Source organism: Cynoglossus semilaevis, chromosome 11, assembly GCF_000523025.1.
Source record: "Cynoglossus semilaevis isolate Cse_v1.0 chromosome 11, Cse_v1.0, whole genome shotgun sequence".
Classification (NCBI taxonomy): Eukaryota; Metazoa; Chordata; class Actinopteri; order Pleuronectiformes; family Cynoglossidae; genus Cynoglossus; species Cynoglossus semilaevis.
The window spans coordinates 14,489,063-14,511,923 of NC_024317.1; the positions used below are offsets into that span (position 1 = coordinate 14,489,063).

At 40.7% G+C, this 22,861-nt stretch overlaps 1 protein-coding gene across 6 annotated transcripts in view; it reads left to right on the plus strand.

Annotated features, from left to right (window-relative positions):
- grm7 (glutamate metabotropic receptor 7) overlaps window positions 1-22,861 on the plus strand; it is a 68,099-nt gene that overhangs the window by 40,106 nt on the left and 5,132 nt on the right. For all 6 annotated transcript variants that reach the window (XM_025059990.1, XM_025059991.1, XM_008320769.3 and 3 more), the window contains 7 exons: window positions 2,910-3,126; window positions 10,219-10,354; window positions 11,167-11,321; window positions 12,761-12,898; window positions 13,128-13,328; window positions 13,594-13,733; window positions 19,119-20,054. In XM_025059990.1, coding sequence (XP_024915758.1) covers window positions 3,015-3,126; window positions 10,219-10,354; window positions 11,167-11,321; window positions 12,761-12,898; window positions 13,128-13,328; window positions 13,594-13,733; window positions 19,119-20,054 — 1,818 coding nt within the window. In that variant the 5' untranslated portion in view covers window positions 2,910-3,014. The remainder of the gene's footprint in view (window positions 1-2,909; window positions 3,127-10,218; window positions 10,355-11,166; window positions 11,322-12,760; window positions 12,899-13,127; window positions 13,329-13,593; window positions 13,734-19,118; window positions 20,055-22,861) is intronic.

Sequence of the window (22,861 nt, forward strand, 5' to 3'; positions counted from 1 at the left end):
AATATTTATTCTTTGTGAATCATCATATTTTTGTTCAGTTATTATCTCGTCTTCCTGTGTTGATTTGAAACTGTTGTGAACATGGGAGAGATTTGTGGAGTTTGAACTCAACTCCCACTCATCACAACGGCTCATTTTCCAAAACCTCAGAATCCCCACAGAACATTCCGTACCTTGGTCATCGGACAAACTGTGAGATACCCTTGAATGTCAGTGTCAAAGGTTTCTCTCTCTATACGCGATCCTGTGATGGACCAGTCAATGGCACAGGGTATAACCCCAAAGCCCAAACATTACCAGCTGGGATTGGCTCCATTGCCCCTATGACCCAGCCAGGATTCGGCAGTAGATAATGAAATAAATAAATACTGTAGCTCCCGGAACTTTACTTGTTCCAGTTCATCTCTACTGTGAAAAGCGAGTTAACATGAGTTTCAGCTCATCGTCGAACCAGAAACTACCGCTGGTGTGGACCAGGTTTTGTTGCTCTGGTCCAACATGTTTGAACCAGGGTCTTTTGTTTCCTCCCACAGCCTTGTCACCAGATTTGAACTGCTTGTTTTATTTGTACAGCAGGACGGATTTTATAGATTTTCAGTTTCACGTTTTTCAGCCTCATGACATTTTGAAGGGATTGTGTTTTCAGAGACTTTGCTTTTGTTCAATGTTTCCAGCTGCGTTTTTAAGGGTTTAATCTTTGGAGTCTCTTTTCCTGAGACTTTTTTTTCCATGGGGCTGAAACATTTGGCCATTTACGTTGCCTCGACAGTGTGTCACGTGTTGTCTCTTCTGGGTGTGTGACATATCAGTGGTAATGAGCCGTCAGGACACATCTGCTTCAGTGTTGGACTTTTCCTCTGAACTGATGCTGACACGTTTGTCTAAGAGCAAGCAATAAGCTGCTGCTGACAGTTAACGTGTGTGTGTGAGAAAGAGAGAGGGGGAGAGAGAGAGACAGAGAGAGAGAGAGAGAGAGCTGCCGCTGCTTTTCAAGGACAAACCACTGAAGCTTCAGTGGGATGAAAATCTCATGGGATTTTTTTTTTCTTTTTTCTTTTTTTACAGAAAAACTGATGCTTCTCTCGTTTTATTTTTTTTCCAGCTCTTTCATGGCTGATGGATGTTTTCCTGATTTTAGAGAATCTTCTCCAGGCTCAGTCCTTTTGTTGTCACTTAAGAAGTTTTTGGTGGGTTTTCATTTTTAAATGTTTTTAATCCATTTACGAGGGATTTTTGGATTTTTTTGAGAAGGTTTCTGAAGAGATAAGGTTTTAAGGATCGTTCAGATGTTTTAAGTTTTTTTTCAGTTCCAGTTGTGTTGGAAGATGTTACAGCTCTTTCAACTGGTTTTCCTGACAGTTGTAAGGGAGACTTGGGCAAAAACCAGTCCTAGGCGCTGTCCCGGAAAGTTGTAACCCAATCACATCACGTAAATCAAAGTGGGTGAGATTAATTCAATCATCAATGTTTTTCTAACTGCCAACTAAACAATTGCCTTCATTCAGAGCTCATTCAAAACAAACTTTAGATCAAACTTCAAACAGCGTCCAACAGAAATGTGATGGTCTGAAGTTTTTGTGTTGTCTTACAATAACACATTTAGAGTATTCACCTCATCTCATATTGAACTATGAACTATGTTTATGGCGCCACCTGCTAAAGCAGGCAGTAACAACGTCAGACTGACAGAAAAAAACACTATTTTTAAGCCTTGGATTTAAACCCTTATCTCTGTAATATAGACTTCAGTTAATTAGCGTTTGCTGTCACTGGTTCAATAATTGCAGTATTTTTTTTTTTAAAAAGTGAATTTAACAAAAATAGTAGAAAAAATGAATGAATACCAAAAAATCATTGATAAACGAAATGAAAACCAGGAGTCAGATGGATGTTTCCTGTTTACCACTGTGTGTTTGTTTAAAGCAGAAATAATTACGTTGTGTGTATGTCTGTGTGTACAATGACAGTAAAGGTGCGTGAGCAGCCTGGGGACTAGTAATAAGAGGATTGGCCTTGTTATCAGAGGATCGCAGGTTTGCATCCTAGCTCGACCGGCTGTGGTGTGTTGAACAAACACCAAATCCCTTTGTTCCCTGGGCGTTTCTGAAAGCGATCACTGCTCCCGGGGAACGGGTATTCAACAAACAACAACTTTTTTACACAGTGTGTGTGTGTGTGTGTGTGTGTGTGTGTGTGTGTGTTTAACCACAGATTTAACTATACTTGTAGGTTTGTCTTTATAAAATCCTTTTTATCTCTGGACTCTTTGCCAGGTCTTCTCTGAGTGAATAAATATGTAAACATTTTGAGGCTGAAGATTTAGTTTGAAGTTAGGATTAAATTTAGGGTCAAATTAAAGTAAAGGTTAGTCATATTTTGGTGAGTGGTGGTCGTATTACAGATCACCTTGTAGGATGATCTAGGGTCAAATCCAACTTGTTGGGTTTAATCTGGAAGGTAATCTGGTTTAAAAACTCCAAGCTAAATTAGTCGAAACCCTGAGAAGCAGTGAGTCTTCATAAGACTTGCGTTTATGAGCTCACAACACACAAAAACCAACATGTGTGTGTCGTCCTTCTCACGTCTCCCCATGACTCTGATCAGAGATTCTCTTTGTGCTGCAGGATCTCATAACGTCTGTGGAAACATCAGATGTTTCCTCCTGGAAACGACTGTGACTCTGAGGCTTCAGTCACACAGCTGGGATTCATTTGAAAATAACAGTTTTCACTTGAACACAATGAACACAAACATTTGAGCTCAGCTGATATCTTCACTGTCACTAACGGACAGTGAAGATATCACTGACTCATCATCATCATCGTCACTGCTTCACTATTCCCTTTCTCCTGCAGATGTTAAATTCCAATCATAACATTTTAACCCTTTCAACTGTCCTGTGTCTCCAGATCCCTCAGATCAGCTACGCCTCCACGGCGCCGGAGCTGAGTGATGACCGGCGCTACGACTTCTTCTCCCGTGTTGTCCCTCCTGACAGTTTCCAGGCTCAGGCCATGGTGGATGTTGTCAAAGCCATGGGCTGGAACTACGTCTCCACAGTGGCATCAGAGGGAAGCTATGGCGAGAAGGGAGTGGACGCTTTCATGCAGCTCTCCAGAGAAGCAGGTAGGAGCTGAAGCTGCAGTTCAGGGTTTGACCACAGGAAACCAGTGACTCATTATAGGCTTGGATTGTGACAAAGCTGGCATGGAGAAGTTTGAAAATCTCCCTTACTGCATGAAGTTTTTTATTTGTATTTTTTTGTAGTTGCCAAATAATCTATAATGCATCACTGCCACCTACTGGCCTGGAGTGTGTGCATCCGTGTTGCAGGTGTTACAGACATTTCTACAGACATTTTACAGGGCTTAAACCAGAGTTTTTATCAATTGATCTTTATATGAGAGTGTGATCAAAGTGTATAAAGTATGGTGTGGCTTATTCTCACAGTTGATCCTAGTGTAAATACTGTGAGTGGATCCAGACTCCAGCCCTTCTTTAACCTGCTGACTCTGACCACACTTGCTGCATTATGAAAACAACGGACGTGTGCCCCCTATTGGTTCCTTTTTCAAGAGATCAAGTGTCCTCTGGGTAATTGTGAAGCTGAATGTGACGAACGATGTCATGAATAATTCTGACATTTATCCCAATGTCGGCACAGATCGTGTAAAAGGGAAAAAAAACTTTAATTTAAAAGCAAACAGCAGCCGCAGGTGTTTTTTTTTTTCCTTTTCACGCTCTCTCTCAGCTGTAGCAGCAGCAGCAGCAGCAGTGACAGCAGCAGTAGCAGTGGCAGCAGCAGCAGCAGTGATGGTAGATACTACAGTACATAGTTACAGCGTCAGCACTCTGAAGCAACCAAAAGCAAATATCTGGCAGCGTTTTCTTCATCTCCTCCTCTCAGTCCTGCTGATGCAGAGATAATAAAGGCAGCAGGATCCTGAGGCTTCTTCATAAAGAAGAAGAAGCTGCAGAATTAAAAAAAAAAGAAGAAGAAGAAACTCTCAGCACACACTCATACAGGCCTTACAGTCCAAACCCTCAGTTTTAATTTGGTCCAAACATTTTTGATACAAAACTGCAGCTTACCCCACTGTGTGCGCCCCCTGCTGCTAGAACAATCGCACTTAGATTTTTTTCAACAATGTACAAACAGTCCACCCCGCTGTTAGACCCACCATTACTGAGTTGAAATTTGTTCTTTTTGTTCCCTCAGTGACACAAACCAACCACAAGAGGCAGCAGTGATCCAGCAGATCACTGTAAATCTTCTGTGTAATAACCATACAGCGGTTAATAGACGACTATAGTATTTTTAGTGTTAAAGAACAACTAAATGCTCCCTGCTGCTATAACAAACTCACCTGGAATTGTCAACATTTCATTAACATAGAGAGAGAGAGAGAGAGAGAGAGAGAGAGACCTAATCCTAATTTTAAAGACTTCATAACAACAAGCTAACTCTACTACACCAAAGTCTACAGAGGAAGTCAGTGGTTTAACCTCACAGCTACTGCAGTAAGTTTTGACCATCTCGACTGTTGATCAGGCTGTCTAACAGTTGTGATCATGTTTATACGGGTTTGTAGACAAAAGCTAACAGATTTTTTTTTTTAAAGCAGAGGTGTTTAAGTTTAAAACCAAACAGACTTTTAGGTTTGTTTTGAGCAGATGTTTTCACTTAAACCCACCGTCACCTCATCCATCATTAATCTGCAGAGGATTTAGCGACACCAGCTAATATATTGTCTCGTTAGCCTGTAAGGTTACAACAGGGTCTTGAATACACGCCATCAGTGGCTCATTAGACGTCCTTCCTCTGACCCTGGTACAGTTTGATTGACAGTTCATAATGTTTGTTCGACTAAATGTTTGTCTCTGTTTCAGCTGGTTTACCTCTCAATTCTATTGTTGTGGTGTGATGTAATGTTTACACTGGTTTCATACTGGTTCAAACTGGTTTTTCCTTGACATTATTTACACTTCCACTACTATTCACTACTACATCTGCGAGTGAGAGAAAAACATAATCAGCCGACCTAGTTTTTTTGCCCTGAGACAACAGTTGGAGATAAAAACAAATAACAGAAACTTCCATTTGTCTTTTAGATAAACTGAGTCAGCGAGCTGCAGCCCAGATAAACTAATCTAATCCTGAAAGGTCCGAGATAAGAGCAACAAACATTTTCATTTTCCTGTGAAACTGATGGAGGCCTGAGTTAGTTTGAAGCCCATCTCAGAGGAACAGATGATAAATCTGATATTCATGCATCAGAAGAAAGAGCTCTGAGTTTTTCCTAATGTGTGACGTGTCAGAAGAACTTAGAACTGCAGCAGAACTGGAGTCAGTGGAATACAGAGTGTGGACTCATTCATCAGCTGGGCCACAGTCATAACTGTACACATCATTCCATCCATCACACCGACACACTCTGTAAACACTTATAAGTCTGTATATACACACACGCGGGCACACACACACACACGCAGAGGAGTCACATCAATTTGAAGGACCCGAAGATGTTTGACTTTGGACTAGGTGTGTTCCATACCACTTTTCTTTCCTGATATGGACACCACTACTACTTGTTATATTTATGTCGATACATAGAAAATTTCAATGAACACAATGCCAGATAATATTGAACAACAACCTTTTATTTCTGAAAAAAGGGCGACACAGTCATCCTTAAAGAGAGAGTTGTATTATTAACATAAAGGAACTAAAGTGGAAAATAATACACAAACAACTCTCTGAGTTTGTATTTGTTTGAAATAAATACAATTTTTATTTCAATTCAAAATAAATCAGGCTTGACTGTTAACTCTGAGTTTTATTTATGCTGTGTTCACTTAACTAATCCTCCTCCAGACGGGGGCTTCGATTCCGTATTAACTAAATCAGGCGTGAAATCATAAAACTACTATCAGTTTAGCTCCACGCGCGTGTGTGTGTGTGAACATAAACTGTCCTATTTTTAATGCGCATTACTTTCACAAATCCCACATATTCTTAAGCATGCCTTTTTACAAATGACTGATAAGTCAGAAAACAAAAACAGCGTGGAGCTTGAATTGGAGGAGACTGTGCGCAACAAGCATATTGTAATGTCCCTCCAACAGACCTTTTTCTTTTCTAGAACTTTTATTACAAACAGTCAATAACAGTGCTCATGCTGAACTTCTCATTAACTTTTCCCCAATCGCTCCTTTTGCTCTCTCGCACCGCTTTCCCTCTCCCTTTTTTGCTCTTCTCTCTCTCTCTCTCTCCCTCTCTCTCCTCCTCCTACCATACCTGTGAACAATGAATCCCTGCACGACAACATAAATACATCATGACTATTACACTGGCGCTCCATGCTGTAATTGCTGCAAAGGATGAAAAGTCCCAGATATGTCATTAATTCTTGTTGTGCTGTTCACATGACAACTTGTTTGTTTCAGTTCAAAAATCAATCTAGTGGTCCATTGTTCGACCATACAGACCATAGAAGTGGGATTAGTCACAGCGTGAGTACCAGATATGAGCCACTGATGGGATCAGTATATTTATTTGTGTGTGATGTTGTTGATCAAACAAAAATCCCAGAAAAATGCTGCTCTTGATTTCCTTCTGTTTCAGCTTCTCCGTTCAGATTTCCATCTCTCAGGTCAATAATGGACTCAGTTCTGTTATTAAATGAGTGTTAGTGGAAGGATTAGAGCCAGGATCTGCTGCTGAGCGTCTCCGCTGTCATTATCTTCAGATTAGAAACAGACTGAAGTGATTACCAGTTCATCAGAGGGTTTTTAGAGAGGTGCTGATCTGGTGTCTTTGTTTCTGTCTTATCTACTCCAGATAACGTTTCAATAACACAGACATTACAAGTTCCAAATTCTGAATTAAAAAAAAATATCACGGAATGTCAGGACTGACGGTGGATTAACAAATGCTGGCTTTAGCCAAATCATGCTAACTGTTAGCAAATTTGAGCAACACAAACATTTTAACCACAACAGATATTACAAACTACTAAGTGTTAACTGTTAACATTTGTTTCCATTCAACTAATGCCAACCTAGGACTTTATAAAGAGTCTGTCAACTGTTAGCATCACGGCTCTGCCTTTGTTAACTAACTTACGGCAGAGCAAATGTTAAGCAACGGTAAAAGAAGAGTTAGTGCTTCTGCCCTATGGCATGAAGATCACAGGTTCAAACCCCAGTTTCTACTGGTGATCTGTCTATGTGTGTGTACAGGATCAGGTTGAATTGAATATAGGTGTGAATGTGTGTGTACGTTCAGTTATTAGAATGCACACTCTAATGCCACGTGCAGCATCTTCAAATGTGATGCAAAGAATAGCAACTAAAATAGCACATCAATTATTTGTTATCCACACATCAATTAATTAACGGCAGCAGTTGTATCGCACATTTACGCCTTTGTCGTTATGTTACACATAATGACACCCATTACCCCTCACTTGGGCCACTGTCTGTCTGTATGTACAGTATGTAGTCAGACACAAACAGCAACAAAATAAAAGTAATTTTCTGTCATAATGAGTATTCTAGTAATTACAATAGACAAATAATTACTTATTGCAAACATTTGTGAGCATATAAAATAGAACTGCTAACATGTTAGCTGCATGTTACCATATATATCCTACTAAGTGCTAAGCTGTTAAATGTTAATTCGCTGATATTGTTAAACTAATTTCTAGATACAGCACTGATGACATTGTGTGTCTCTTGTGCAGGTGCACATTCTTCTCAGAGCATGCTGGGAAACCTAGGCTAAAGCGCAGATAATAAATGGGAGCAGAAACCCCAGAGTCAGTGCTGTGTTTAAATATTTAATGACAGATAAAGTTAAATTTTCATTGGCTGAAATTACAGCAGCACTTTTTCCTGCAGATTCTGTTCTGTTCTGGCAGCTCGGTTCTGCTGAGCACGGGCGTCTCTGAGGATCGTTAACAGCCTTGTTCATCTTTACTGACGCTGCTGCTGCTGCTCTGTTAGAGAATATAAAAACGACCACCAGGTCACATGACACAAATGTCCAGCTGGTTAATGTCTCTGCAAACTCGTCCCCAGATCTGATCACCGCAGCGTCCAGCTGCTGACAACAGATGTTTCCAAAAACCACACTGAGTTGTCTCAGCCACGTCGGAACTAATGACTCTCTGGTGTTAAAGGTACAGTTCAGGTTGTTAAAGGTAGTGAGGCATGAGTGTCAGGAACACTTTCTGAATGATAGAGGGCACTAGACACAACATTCTGACCCAGTGTTGGTGATCAAATTGGACTTTGTTTTTATGACTTGGCCATATGTTCATGTTTACTGTACACTTTTCACCGTCTACTACATTGACAGATTACTGCAAACTCACTGTACAATAACAGCTGCTGTATTCAACATTTGAAGACCTATTTGACCCTGTCATCTGGTCTATTGAGGCCTGAATACACCTTTGTCTTGTCCCAGGACGGTTGGAGCTAACGTTAGCTCTGGTGGCTACGTTTGCAGAAAACACCTGCTTCTTATTGAAGTTAAGGACAGTCTAAACCTGCAGGTGAATGTACACAATTTAAACAAAACTATATGAGATTGTGTTCTTTTTATTGATAAAAAGTGTACCTAAGTCATACACAATGACCACTGTAAAAACAAAATGGAGCTACATAAGATTTTGGTTCATAAAAAAAAAAAAAAAGACCATCGACATTAGCATTATTCTAACTGCACAAACTAATAAAACAGAGCACCATAATACTAATAAATAATAATACAATAATTGCTAATAAGTACAATAAATGCATACTCCATATTAATCAATTTACTAAACGTTAAATGTTAAACACCATAATTTATACTTACACCAACAAAACAGCCCTTGGCTGCTTTCTCAGTTGGTAAGGTTATGGTTAACAGCTAACTAAACAGTCCAGTAGCTTGACAACACTCAAGCCCCAAGCTATCAACACCAAATGTAATGGTATATAAATTTAATGATAACGAAAGGGAGCTTTTGTCATTTATTTTATATTATTTTGTTATTCTTTAGTTCCTTCAGCTGTTTGTTTTTAATCAAAGTCAAACTTTCTGATCACTCCAGAACTCATTTTTCCTAGGAGTATATATATATAAAAAAATCCCCTCACTGCCTTCTTTGTATCTCATGATAAAAACCAATGAGTCATGAAGACGTTAGACATTTCCCACTGTTACTTTTCCTCAGCGGTTGACAGCCGTGAAGGCCCGGCTGAGGATTTGTTTTCCTCCTTTCCTCTCTGACTCTGACCTTCCCTGGTTCGTCTTCCATTAAACAGCTGACGGCTGCCGCTGTTCTCGTTACACTCTCGTAACGAGACACAAATCACGGCATCGTCTGCGGCCTCGCGCTAACGACTCCTTGCTCTGAGCCAACAGTCAGATTTATCTGTTTTACTACGACCAAATATTGATCCAGGTGATCATTCTCTGCTTCCACTCTGAGTGTGTGTGTGAGAGACGGTGTGTTTGTCTCTGAGCGTGTGTGTGTATGTGTGTGTGCTGACTTATGGCCTCATTCCTCTCCAGCCTCTGAAAGCTTAATTTATGGGCTGCAAGCGTCAGAACTCACAAGGTCGCGTCATGGTGCGTCATTTTTTCAAGGCTGAGAGCAGGAAGTGAACACGTCAGGAAGTTCATCATTCTCCCACTGTGCTCGGCTACACTTTAATGCCATGTAAAGGGACGGTATGTGATTTCTGTAAGGTCAAAGGGAAAACAGCTCCTCCTGGCTTCAGCCTGGAGTTGAAGAAGAAACTTCTAAACATATTTACCTCAGTTCGGCTTGATGGCTGTCTGAACATATATTGGTTCAATATCAGACTTTTATACAAAAAAAAACACTCCATACACACCATAGTCGATGACAAAATTGTAACTGTTCCCATTGTGGGATGAACAAAGGACTACTTAAAAATCTAATCTGATCTTATCTAATTCAATATAATATTATATAATATAACTCATTAGAGCAAACCTAATCCTCCTTCACACTTGAATGTGTGTGTGTGTTTCCTGATAATTTTCTCATTGTTTTCTATTGATTTCCAATTTATTTCTTTACATAAAAAAACCTATTTCCTTGTTGCTTATTGATATTATGTGATTAAAACATGTTTTTCATTTTCTCGGTTATTTAACACTTGCTGGTCTTTGCCCCCTTCCTGTCTCCTCAGGTGGGATCTGCATCGCTCAGTCTGTGAAGGTTCCTCACGACAACAGTCCCGCTGTCTTTGATAAGATCATCCGTCTGCTGCTGGACAACCAGCAAGCTCGTGCTGTCATCCTGTTCACATCCGATGAGGACATCAGGTGAGCAGGCATGGTGGTCATGTTAGTGTCACCTGGTCTGTGCTTCCATTTCTGATCAGTTTTTGAAAATCCTCAGGTCAATCCTCAGTTCCTTCCTAATCCTTTCCTGGTTGTTTAAAAATCACAGTTTTCCCGAACGTGTCATTTCTTGGCTCTGACTGTTGAATGAAAAAAACCTTCCTGTCTCATTTCCCCTTTGTTCTGCAGAAAAGAAAAAGACAAAAGTGAATTTTTCATGTCGGCGTTTGACGCCAGCTTCGTCTGCTGTCACATTACAACATGTTTGTTCTCTGTCTGCCACAATGAAAGCTGTCGACACATTTCTGCTGCAAAGTCAGAAAGATTAGAGAAAAAGAAGTTCATATTTAAAACCAATAAGAATGAAATCAATACCAGACTGAACCAAAGCAGGAAAGGATTAAGTTAGTATTATATCACAGTCAAACAAACCATCAGTCAAACTGAAACAGGAAAGAAAAAAAAAAACCTGGTTCTGAAAAATACAACAAGATTTATTTGAAATTTCTGTCTGTCTGCCTGATGATTGGCAGAGTTTTGGTTGGACTGTCTGCCTGATGATTGGCAGAGTTTTGATTGGACTTTTGCACTGGGTTATTTAACCCATTTTTATAACAATACTATTCAATTTCATATGATCAATATATTTGTTTATATCTGTTTTTGATGTTTAGATGGGGGCTAATTTAGTTAATTCATTGTATATTTCTGTGGAGCTTTTGGAGACTTTTCTTTGCCCGTACTTTGGTAACTTTTATGGGTGTGTGTGTGTGTGTGTGTCCGTGTGAGCATAGGGGGATCCTGAATGCCACCAAGCGTGCAGACCAGGTGGGTCACTTCCTGTGGATCGGTTCTGACAGTTGGGGCGCCAAAAACAGCCCCATCCAGCAGCTGGAGGACGCAGCTGTGGGAGCCATTACTATTCTGCCTAAGAGAGCCACCATCAGTGGTGAGTCAACAGAACACAAGAAGGAGCTAAAAAGTCATTAGTCAATACAGATGAAAGTCATAGCAGGTAAACGAACAGACACAAGTGAATGTATATCAAACTAATAAAAAGTAAGTTCATAACAATTGCCAAAATAAATCTAAAATAAATGAAAGCGGTAAAAATGAAAGAAATGTCTAGTTAGCAAAATGATGAAATAAAAACAAGTAACATTATTTAAAATAAAAATAAAAAATTTAGTTAAATAGAATTAGTCAGTCAAACCTTAGCTCACCGATGATTGGGAGCAGTCAACAAGTTATTTATTTGAGCTAAAAGTTAGCCAAATGTTTTGATGGATGTAATTAAAGAAATTGTATATTAAATATTAATATACAAATATATAGACTGTTTTGTGTCTGTGTTGTCAGTCAAAATGAGATAAACTTTGTATAAAATGTATTTATAAAATGTATGTATTTTAACGTTTTTATAAATACTAAGGTGAGAAATGGCTAATGGTTAGTCACACCGACTGTGTGTGTGTGTGTGTATGTGCACGTGTGTGTGTGTGATTGAATTCTCTCCTTGTGGGAGATTATAACCATATTTGAGCAAGTGTAGGTCATGTCCCCAGTATCACTAAACCAGAAGATGGAGAGCACCTCTTTCCTCTTACTCTCAAGATAAACGACTTCATTTCCTGTTCTGACTGATGCGAGGAGACGCAGCTGTCAGTGAACATCATAGAGGTCTCATTTTCCCAGTGACTCGATCAAAACGGCGCTGTTAAAGAATCTGTTTTTGTCAATCGTTCTTCTAAATCCTCCACTACCTTTGGACATTTAAGACCTCTACGACATTTTGATATTTCAAAACTTTTCTGTAAACTTCTCTGAACGTTAAACGTATTTATTTATTTTCATTTCATTTCATTTTATTACATTAAACATGTTTCTTTCTCATGGTTTCTTCCCTAAAACCTCCTCCACACTACTAGTCTTTACTTCCTTCTTGTATCAGTATTTTTTATTTTGGAGTATTTCTTTTGTCACTTTTCTATAACACAGCCAACAGGGATGCCGTTTCTGCTTTTCTGTATTTTTCTACTCTGACTTGTTTTTTTTATCACAATATTTTACTCCTACTTACAAAACTTTGCATCTACGTTTCTTCCACCACTGTGACTGTCCCCAAATACTGATGTCCTCATTTCCACAAGACTTCTGCAAACTTTTCTGATTTTTCTCTTTTAATTCTTTGGCAACACTGACATTTTCTCTGGTTTTATGAATTATGTTTTTTGTAATTATGTTTGTTATATTCTTCTTCATAACAATCAAAATAAGCATAAACTATTGCAATATTCTATTGACTTAAATCAAATCAGATGACATATGTGTGCTTCAGACTTTTCACTGATAGTTGTTGTTGATGTTCCCTGCGCCTGCTGTCTCCAGGCTTCGATGCCTACTTCACCTCACGGACTCTAGAGAACAACCGGAGGAATGTGTGGTTTGCCGAGTACTGGGAAGAAAACTTCAACTGTAAACTAATGAGCTCGTCCAAGAAAGACGACAGCAGCAGGAAGTGCACCGGTCGGTTTGTCTCTCTATATAACTGTCTGCCTGTTTGTCTTTCTGCCTGTCTATCTGTCTCTCTGTCTTTCTCTTCGTCTTCCTCTCTGTCTTCCTCTCTGTCTGTTAAATCCTCTTCAGTTTGAGTCATTGTCGTTCTTTGTAATAGTCTTAAATATCTGCTCGTGTCTACACATGGACATGTCCACGGTTTTGGTCTTGTTCTGACTTCCTGGTCTCTGTGTCTCAGGTCAGGAGCGCATCGGCATTGACTCTAAGTACGAGCAGGAAGGAAAGGTCCAGTTTGTGATTGATGCCGTCTACGCCATGGCCCACGCTCTGCATAACATGCAGAAAGACTTGTGCCCTGAGAATTCTGGGATCTGTCCTGAGATGGAACAAGCCGGAGGGAAGAAACTCCTCAAGTATGTCCGGAGTGTCAGCTTCAACGGTGAGTCTTTAAAGGTCCACAACACAGTGCTAACACAAGTCAGCTAATGCTAATTAATTAACGTTTGCAACAGATGACAACAAAGAAAATAATTTCTTGCTTTAACATATTGTTTATTAACAGCATTTAACTCACCTAAAAATGAACCATCACCTCAGCTTCAAGCAAATAAGCAAAGATTTCACCATATTTGATTTGATTGGTTGGTTGGTTTGGTTGGTTGACTGACTGACTGGTTGACTGTTTGGTTGCTTCATTTCCACAGGAAGTGCTGGCACAGCAGTGACGTTTAACCGTAATGGAGATGCTCCTGGGCGCTACGACCTTTTCCAGTACCAGTTGAACAACGTGACCGGTCCAGGCTACCATGTGATTGGACAGTGGACGGAGACACTGCAAATCAATGTGAGTTCAACCCACTTCTCTGACTAAAGGGGGACAAATTAGAAATAAAAAAAAACAGTATAGTAAAAAACGTTATCCAAATATGATGGGTTACTCTGTGGACCTGTCATCTATGTCTCCCTGGGTCGGCCCACAAGACTAACAGCTAGCTAGTTGTTATCAATGTAGATTAGTTCATACAGGAAGTGTGTCGGTTGTGGAGCGAACTCCTGTCTGAGATGAGTCAGGTATTTTAGCTGAACCATAAATATACCACAGCTGAGTTCATGCCAAAGTCTTTGGATTGTTAGTCCCAGACAGTAGGAGTACCACTCCAGGCGTACTGATAAGACTGAACAGTGACGTCACACTCTGCTGATAGGGAAAAACACACCTCAGCTCTGAGTCATCTTCAAACCTCTGACCCACTGACATTAGCACAAATAATCCTCCAATAGATTCCATTGAACCACACTCAGTCCTGAATGTTAATGCACTGCTCAGGAGGAAATTTATTGAAATAAAATAATAACCTGGAAAACAAAGACAAATATGTGTTAGTTAATCTTACATTATTAAAATTAGGTAACGTTGTAGGGACATGAGGTATCAGACTCTTATAAGGTATGCCATTTTGTTTAGAAACTATAATGGGGTTTTTTTTGTGTGTTTGCTATTATCTTGGATCTCTTTCATGCCTCAGAGGTGGCGCTAAGTGCACAATTAAAAGCTCAGTTTCTAAATTAAAATATATTTATATTTGTAAGCATTCGTTTATTTTTAACAAATATTTGTGACTGGCTACTGATTAACCAAATAATGAAGACCATTAAAAGCATATAGCATGTAGCATTAGATGCTAACATCTTGAATCTTAACAAATTAGCAGCATGCTCCTGGTGCTGTAGCATGCAGGCATGTTCAAGTCAGTTTTTAAGCAGTGCTATGCTAGCTGACGATGCTAAGACCCCAGCAAAACTGTTGAGTAGTTGTGTCCTGTAACGCAGAGAGATGGGCCTCATTCAAGTGAAGGTACATTCCCCCTGTCACTATCTGGAGACATTACAGTAACAGTTGAGGAACTGCAGTACTGGATAAAAATGAATTCAAATCAATCATTTCTCCAACAACTTTGTACCAACGTTTGATGGGCCTTAAGGTCCGTTGTTTGTCTATGCCTCCACTGGACAAGTGTGGAGTATCAAACCCACATCTTTTGGTAGACAGACTCACTGACCCACAGCTCACAGCTGTCAGGTTCTTCTGGGGTCTTCTTGTAGATGTGGTGAGGGGTTTCTGGATGGCCAGGTTGTTATTCAGATCTTTTCAGACACCCCCAGGTCAGTGCGGGTTAGTCAGTCTGAAACTTTTTCTCTGTAGATGAAAGCACAAGAAAGAAACAAATAAAAGCTCAAGCTAAAGAATAGATTTTTCTTTTGGATTGAACGGAATAAAGGCAGGGATTTATCCTGCTTCTCACCCCTCCTTTCTCTCTCTTTCTGCCTGCCTCTCTCGACCTGCTCTTATCATTCGCTGACAGACCTCTGCTCTGCTGTCAGACGACACCGTCAATAAAAGCGTTGGGCAGCTGTGATGTCAGTGTGTAGGCGCTGGTTTCAGGTGAAGGTGTGAAAGGATGAATACGCTCAGGTCCAAATGTGTCCTGTCTGTGCAGATACAGCAGGATGTTCAGCTTTTTCAGGCCTTTTGTTTGTGTCACAGACTTTTGCTGAGCCTCTGCAGCTGTACGACCTTTTTCTTTCTTTTCTTTTCTTTTTTTTTTTGTTAGAAGCTCAATAATCCCTCAGCAGCGAGGGGAGACGTTCTGTTCCCAAATAACTTTAATCAGACTGTGGGTTTCTGTTTGATGGTGGTGGGTGCTGTTAATCTGTGAGCTTGTTAGCTTCTCCCTCCTACTTTCTTATTTCTCTACGCTTTACCCAACTGTCAGTGCTTCTTCAACCCCCGCCCCCACGACATAAAGCAATAGAAAAAAAAATCAGGCATATGTGTAGGATCACCACACTGCTGGAGTCAAGCTGTGAGGAGAAGCCCAGGGGAAAAGAGAAGCATGTCAGGACAATGATTCCATTCTTGTTTCTTTTTGATCCAGTGTCCCCGACTACTGGACACTGGATCAGTACTGGGGAAAAAAAGAATCTGACTTTATTGTTTATGATTTATTTACCAGCAGACCACATGCCGTTAATTGCATTACTGCCACCTACTGAATCTATTTTATTTTACATGTTCTGTCCACTGTCATCTGAAAGAAAAATGAGTACTCTAGATACATTTGAAAACATGGTAAAGATTTTTATAAATTGCCAGAAGTTCCCTGTGTATTAAAACCTGAAGACCTTTGTTATTAAATCATTTGTCAATGGCAATGCATCGAAGTAAATTTTTACTGCTCTGCCCTAAGGAGGAGCCCAGCACAACAGAACCAAACAGTTCTAGATACAGCAGTGCTCATGTGGCAAATTTGTTCCAGTTGTCAAAGGTTGTCTGTGGTTGTCTGTGTGGTTGTCTCAGTTGTCAGAGGTCATCATCCAGATCTTATCATGAAATTTCTCGGCCTTTAAATTAATGTGGAGGTGTTGTCAGGTCACATCGCCATCTGTGTGAAGTTATAACAATTGTCAGGTTGCCGTGAGGTGGAACTTTAGAACTGTGTTGTTGTCAGGTCATCTCAGCAGAGGAAACATATGGTCGGAGTAGATGTCCTGATCAGATCACTGTTGGACCAGTGGAAGAGAAGAAGACAGTATGACTGACACGACAGTCAAATGGATTGTTCCGGACTGTAGACTGATGAATATTGTTGAGGACACGACTGGACTGAAAGAAACTCTCCATCCGTTCTACAAACACTGTCGAGACGAACAGTAATGACTGAAGTACACGAGACTGTTGGTCGTTTTTCCAGATTATTAATTCCATCATTTGGATTAGTCACAGATAAAACCAGGTGTGAAACACTGACCCCTACCTGCTGTTGTTGGTCTGTCTGTTCCACCAAAATACAGAAAACGTGTTTTGTTTTTTAGGTTGGAACAGACAAAGAGCATTAGCTGTGATTTAAAGCTGGGAGCAGTAATTCCTCACTACACATCACTGTCTTTGGATCCACAGTGTTGTTGTTCCTCTGGGTCTATGCTGCGATCACCTGTGTGACATGTTGTGACTCCACTTCATTCAGTGACATAAAATGAAAACACTCCTTTCTGCTCTAATCGACCGCCATTTGTTTTTCTCACCTTTGAATGAATTTGATTAGAAACATTTTTAAAAGCTTTAGTTTAGAACAGTAACATCAGCAGAGTAAGAGGGAACAAAACATTTTTGTACCACTGTAAAACTACTATACTATTTTAGTTACATTTTAAACAGTCAGTGTCAGTGTACAGTGAGCTCACCATAATTTAGCTAACAAATTATTTTTTAACCCTAAATGTTAAGATTTTTCTGCATCATATTGCTCACTCTCGGTCATCGGCAGGGAATTATCTTTTTGCAGTTTTTCAGCTAACTGTAGGCCACCTTTGCTATGTTTTAGTTAATCTTAAACTAATTGGTTTCTTGAATGTTAACTACATTGAAGTGTTGTAGCTAATGTTAGCTCTGGTGTCTGTACCAGGACTGTTGTAGCTGACGTTAGCTCTGGTGTCTGTACCAGGACTGTTGTAGCTAAAGCTAGTTCTGGTGTCTGTACCAGGACTGTTGTAGCTGACGTTAGCTCTGGTGTCAGTGGTACAGCAACATGTTTTATGTTGATGGAGTAGAGAAGACCTGATGTACTGCAGTGATCAGACAATCCTTAAAAACTAAAACCAGGATCTATTACAGTAAGTGATGTGCTGTAACCACCTGCCACATTCTCTGCATCTTCTTTTCTGCATGTAAAAAAAACTTTAGGAGCATCACCCCCACCTATGGGCTGGAGTGTATGAATCAGTTACTGATCTCAACATCACAGGCCTACTTTTAACTACGCTTCATTTAAATGCATGTGTGATTCCGACTTTTGTACAAGGAAACTCTTCTTTCAAAGAGTTCAAAATCATTTGCTCTGTTCATGAGTCCTACTGCTCCAGGACCTGCAGCAGCATCAGCATCAGGACCATCAGCTTCCACATCATCTTCTCCATCTGAGTCAGAGCAGAGCCGAGAGCGACGTCTGTGTCACAGATGAAGGTCAGATTTCATTAGCACTAATGAGGCCGCTCTGCTGGCTGCCGACGTCTCTCTGTGAGTCACATGAAAGACGAGCGGCAGACGTTCCTCTGCCGTCGCAGTCAGATAAGAGCCGCCGTCGGGTCACTTTCACCTTCTAACTGTCAAACACGAGGGATGTAGACGACGATGCTGCTGCTGCTGTCCCTGCTGCTGCTGCTGCTGTCGCTGCTGCTGCTGTCGATGATGAGGATGATCGTGATGCTGAAGAGTTTTTGATGTTTCTGAAGTGGAAAAAACACAGCCAGGCTCGTCAGACACAGTGACCCTTAAAAAGACAAAGATAGTATTTATCTAAAGGTCTTCACTCTCAAACTCTGAGGGTGTGTCTTTAAAGGTCTAGTGCAGAGTTTTTCAACAGTAGACAGCTGCTTTCATGTAGTTTGACGTGTTACTCTCACTGGTAAATTATCATATTTCTGTGCCTGTGATCAATATTTCAGGCTTTAACCCTTCACTTCCTGGATCACTTTAAAACTTTTTTTCTCTTTTTGTCAAATGTTAAGCTCTTTTTCAAGTTGACAATTAGCAATTTAATTACTAGTTTTTGGTAGGTTTTGAGCTAGTTTCCTATAATTTTTGCATATGTTTGGCTAACATTTACTTACCTATGGACTATAGTTGTTATTTGCGCAGTTTATTAAGCTAGTATGCAAATTTTTTTTTATGAATATTGTTCCCTTTCTGGACTTGACATTTGTTCACTTTATTTAGTGTTACATCATTGTTGCTGTTGTTTTAATTAAAATTCGGCTACTGTTCTGTTCTTTCTTTGAGCTCTCCAATCATCAAAGGCTTATGCCTAATTGCTACTTTTCTCAGACTAATGCTCTGCTTCTCCTACATGTAGCGTGTGAAGTGAAATAAAATCCAACGGCACAGTGATGTTTTACTTCCACTACCCTCCAGGAACAAAGGCTTAGATAACTACATTTTTCTAAAGGATGTGACATGTTACCATGGTTACAGCATCATACAGCAACATCTACAACATATTTGTAGATGTGTATCGTTGCATCTTTGGTCTAGTTGTTCCTTGTCAGTGCAGCAGAAGCAGCTCAGTTCTTTTTAGCCTCTTTGTAGTGTTGTCAGGTGAGCTGACTGGCCTACGTAGGGTTGATGTTTTCTCTTGTGACTCATGTTGACTGACTGCTGTCCTGTGTCCCACAGATGGAGGACCTGCAGTGGCCCAGTGGAGAGCGGGAGATTCCCAGCTCTGTCTGCAGCCTTCCATGTCGGAGCGGAGAGAGGAAGAAGGTGGTGAAGGGCATCCCGTGCTGCTGGCACTGCGAATCCTGTGATGGCTACCAGTATCAGCTCAACGAGTTCACCTGTAAACTCTGCTCTTACAACATGCGACCTGATGCCAACCGCACAGGCTGCCAGCCTATTCCCATCACCAACCTAGAGTGGAGCTCGCCCTGGGCTGTCATACCTGTTTTCCTGGCCATGCTTGGCATCATTGCCACCATATTCGTCATGGCTACCTTCATTCGGTACAATGACACACCCATTGTTCGTGCATCGGGTCGGGAGCTGAGTTACGTCCTGTTGACAGGAATTTTCCTGTGCTACATCATCACCTTCCTCATGATCGCCAAACCAGACGTAGGTGTGTGCTCCTTCAGGAGGATCTTCCTGGGTCTGGGCATGTGCATCAGCTACGCTGCGCTCCTCACCAAAACCAACCGTATTTATCGCATATTTGAGGAGGGGAAAAAGTCGGTGACGCCACCTAAGCTGATCAGTCCCACCTCACAGCTGGCCATCGCTTCCAGCCTCATCTCACTGCAGCTGCTGGGTGTCTTCATCTGGTTTGGGGTGGATCCTCCCAACACTATTATCGACTATGACGAGCAGAAGACCGTAGACCCCATCCAGGCCCGTGGCGTCCTAAAGTGTGACATCACAGACCTGCAGATCATCTGCTCACTTGGTTACAGCATCCTGCTGATGGTGACATGTACTGTCTATGCCATAAAGACTCGCGGCGTCCCTGAGAACTTTAACGAAGCCAAGCCCATCGGCTTCACCATGTACACCACCTGCATCGTATGGTTGGCATTCATACCTATCTTCTTTGGTACAGCCCAGTCTGCAGAAAAGGTGAGAAAAAAAAGAATGAAAGCACATAGAGATGAAAAGAATGTAAATAGTACTTCTTCAATCTGAGGAGGAACCTGGAAAATACTTGTTTCTTGACAAACCATTTCGTTATTTGAAGAGACAGTTCAGACAGTCTTCTGAAGAACCTCATGTTTTGTTAATGATTTAGGCTTCATCTAAATTCTAGAAGAAATTCTAAGAGGATTTACATGTAGGTTCTTAGTCATTCTGAGCATTTCACTTTAGAACTGTAGAACTACACCAGTGCATTCTCTTGGTTTCTTGAATATTTGTCAGTTCTCACCTTAGAACCTCCTAATCTTCTGTTTGACTGCTCAAATACCCTGATACTTCTCCTTTACTGGGCTGTACTCTTGAATGGAGAGTTGCTATGGTAACGTGAGGTATCATCACTCTGATCCACTGACAGGATGTCGTATTCCCACACTGTGTGTATTCACACACTGTCAAGGTGTGAAGAGGGGGGTGGGGGGTTGTTGGTGTCACCTGAGGGGCACAGTTGACTGTGTAGTTCTGTGAAGAGACTTGAATTTTCTGGGTAGAGAACTTAGAACCACATGTCACGCACATTCCTTTATTTCGAGGGGGAAATGTAATGGCAGAGCACTAATGGTTAGCCAAACTGGGTCTCACATAAAACCTCTTTGTAAGTTGACTACTCTCCTGGGATTTTTATCAAGCTAATTACTTTCCTATACTGTAGCTAATTTAATCAAACCAGCTAAAATTTAGCTGGGAACCATGTTGTGATTCATGCTTTTATACTGCTTTAAAGATAAACAGCTAACAGTAAGAATATCTTTTTTATTTAGCTATCTCTTACTGTATAAAAGCTGCATAAATGTGAGTTTGGTCCTGATAATATTTAAGATTCAGGACAGAACGTCCTTCTCACATCCTGCTCACTCTCAGATCCTTAAAAGTCCACATCACACGTGCATGTTGGTGAGGTCCTCTAAGGGCTCAGTTTCGATCGGCGAGGTCTAGATTTTATGCTGCACTCACGTCTGCGGTGTTGCAGTCTGTGCCGAACAAGCACCAACATAATAATGTCACGCTTAACAAACACACCAGTCCATCAGTAAAGTTCTACCCAGTGACACGTCTAGTCTTTAAAATGACTCTGTCCCTGAGATCGATGTCCAGACGACAGCATCAACTGTCCTCAGGTCAGTGAACACAGCTCAGAGAAAATCATGTTCAGTGAAAAGTGACGGATTTAACCTTTAAAGTGCATTTCAGCATATTTTTCAAGTAAGAGTGAGAAAACACTCTCTGGGCTTCTGTCTGGAACGGACCTAACATCCTGCAGGGCTGTGGACGTTATCCGCCCTGCTGGAGGACATAGAAACCATGTTTGGCAAATATGGTGAACAGACATTTACTGGATCAAATCTGTGACCCAGAGTGTAGGTATTTGTAATGTAGGCAGGAAGGCTGGAGCCAATCACAGCAGGTGGTTGAATTATTTTAATTGTCATTCCAGTTCTTCTACTTCCCAATAGAGGAAGACACAGCGTGAGAAAAAAAAAAACCCTCCGCCCCCATGTGGCAGTTTATCAAATACCTCTAATTATAATCCAAGGTTTATATTAAATTGTACACTTAATTCTGTTGTAGTTTCACAACACAGCAGTCAAAAAGTGGAATAACAGGAAAGGGACAAAAAGTAAGCAAAGACAACTGATGTCCAGCTGTGTACACACACACACACACACACACACCACACACACTCTGTGTGTCCTGTGGAGAAACAGGAACAGTCTCTGACTGTTCTCCGAGGACACCGCAGGAACATCAACCTCCGTTCCATCAGGGACAGAACAAAATGTTCCACTTATACTTTAAACCAGTGTGTGACCTGCACATAAATACAGACATGGGAATATCTCAATGAGTCATGACCTGCTGCTGCTGCTGCTGCTGCTGCTGCATTTCCAGGTCAGTGCAGGCAGGTTGCGTGATGTAAATATTGAATTTACCTTGTAATGCTAACTGACCTGCATCTAATTTCACTTTGACTGTTATTAATCATAGTTTTCTCTTTTAAAAACGATTTCTCTGGTGTCACTGAGAGGCTTTTAAATCACCTAATGAGATTGTCTCCTGAATTAGTTACTCAATTTAAAAATGCTTGCATTATATTAAAAATATTTACCAGTTTACATTAGTAAAATTACAATGCTTGCATTATATTAAAAATATTTAACTTATATAACTTGAGATTTGATCTGAAATGGTAACACATTCCTCTTTTTTTCAAAGATTATCAGGGAAATATCCAGATTCTTATAAAAAGTAAAACTGTCCTTAAAACATAGCAAAACATGGATAAAGAAATTTGTAAAAAATTTAGGTGAAAATGTTATAGGAGAAGAATAAAAATCTTAAATGAGAAACAGCTAAATGTTACCACAAAAAAGTGTTACAGCTCTTTTAAAATTCTGTTGATTGCTTTAGCGCCACCTTAGCTGCTCTCATCTACTCCCTCCATCTCTGCCAACAGACGTTAATCAGACGGGGACAGCCAGCTCGTAACATTACAGTATTCCACAGAGGGGAGGCCGTAACAGCCAGGCTGCACCTCTTCATTCATACATTCATTCATCCCAGGACAATAATCTCCATCCGTCAGATTCTTGGGGCCGCAGCACTGGACACTGTGCAATATACACTGTTCATAAAACATTAATGATGCTGTCCAGCTGTGCTGCTGCTGCTGCTGCTGCTGCTGCTGCTGTTGCTGTTGCTGCTTCTGCTGCTCTGAGGCAAAGTGAAATCAAAAA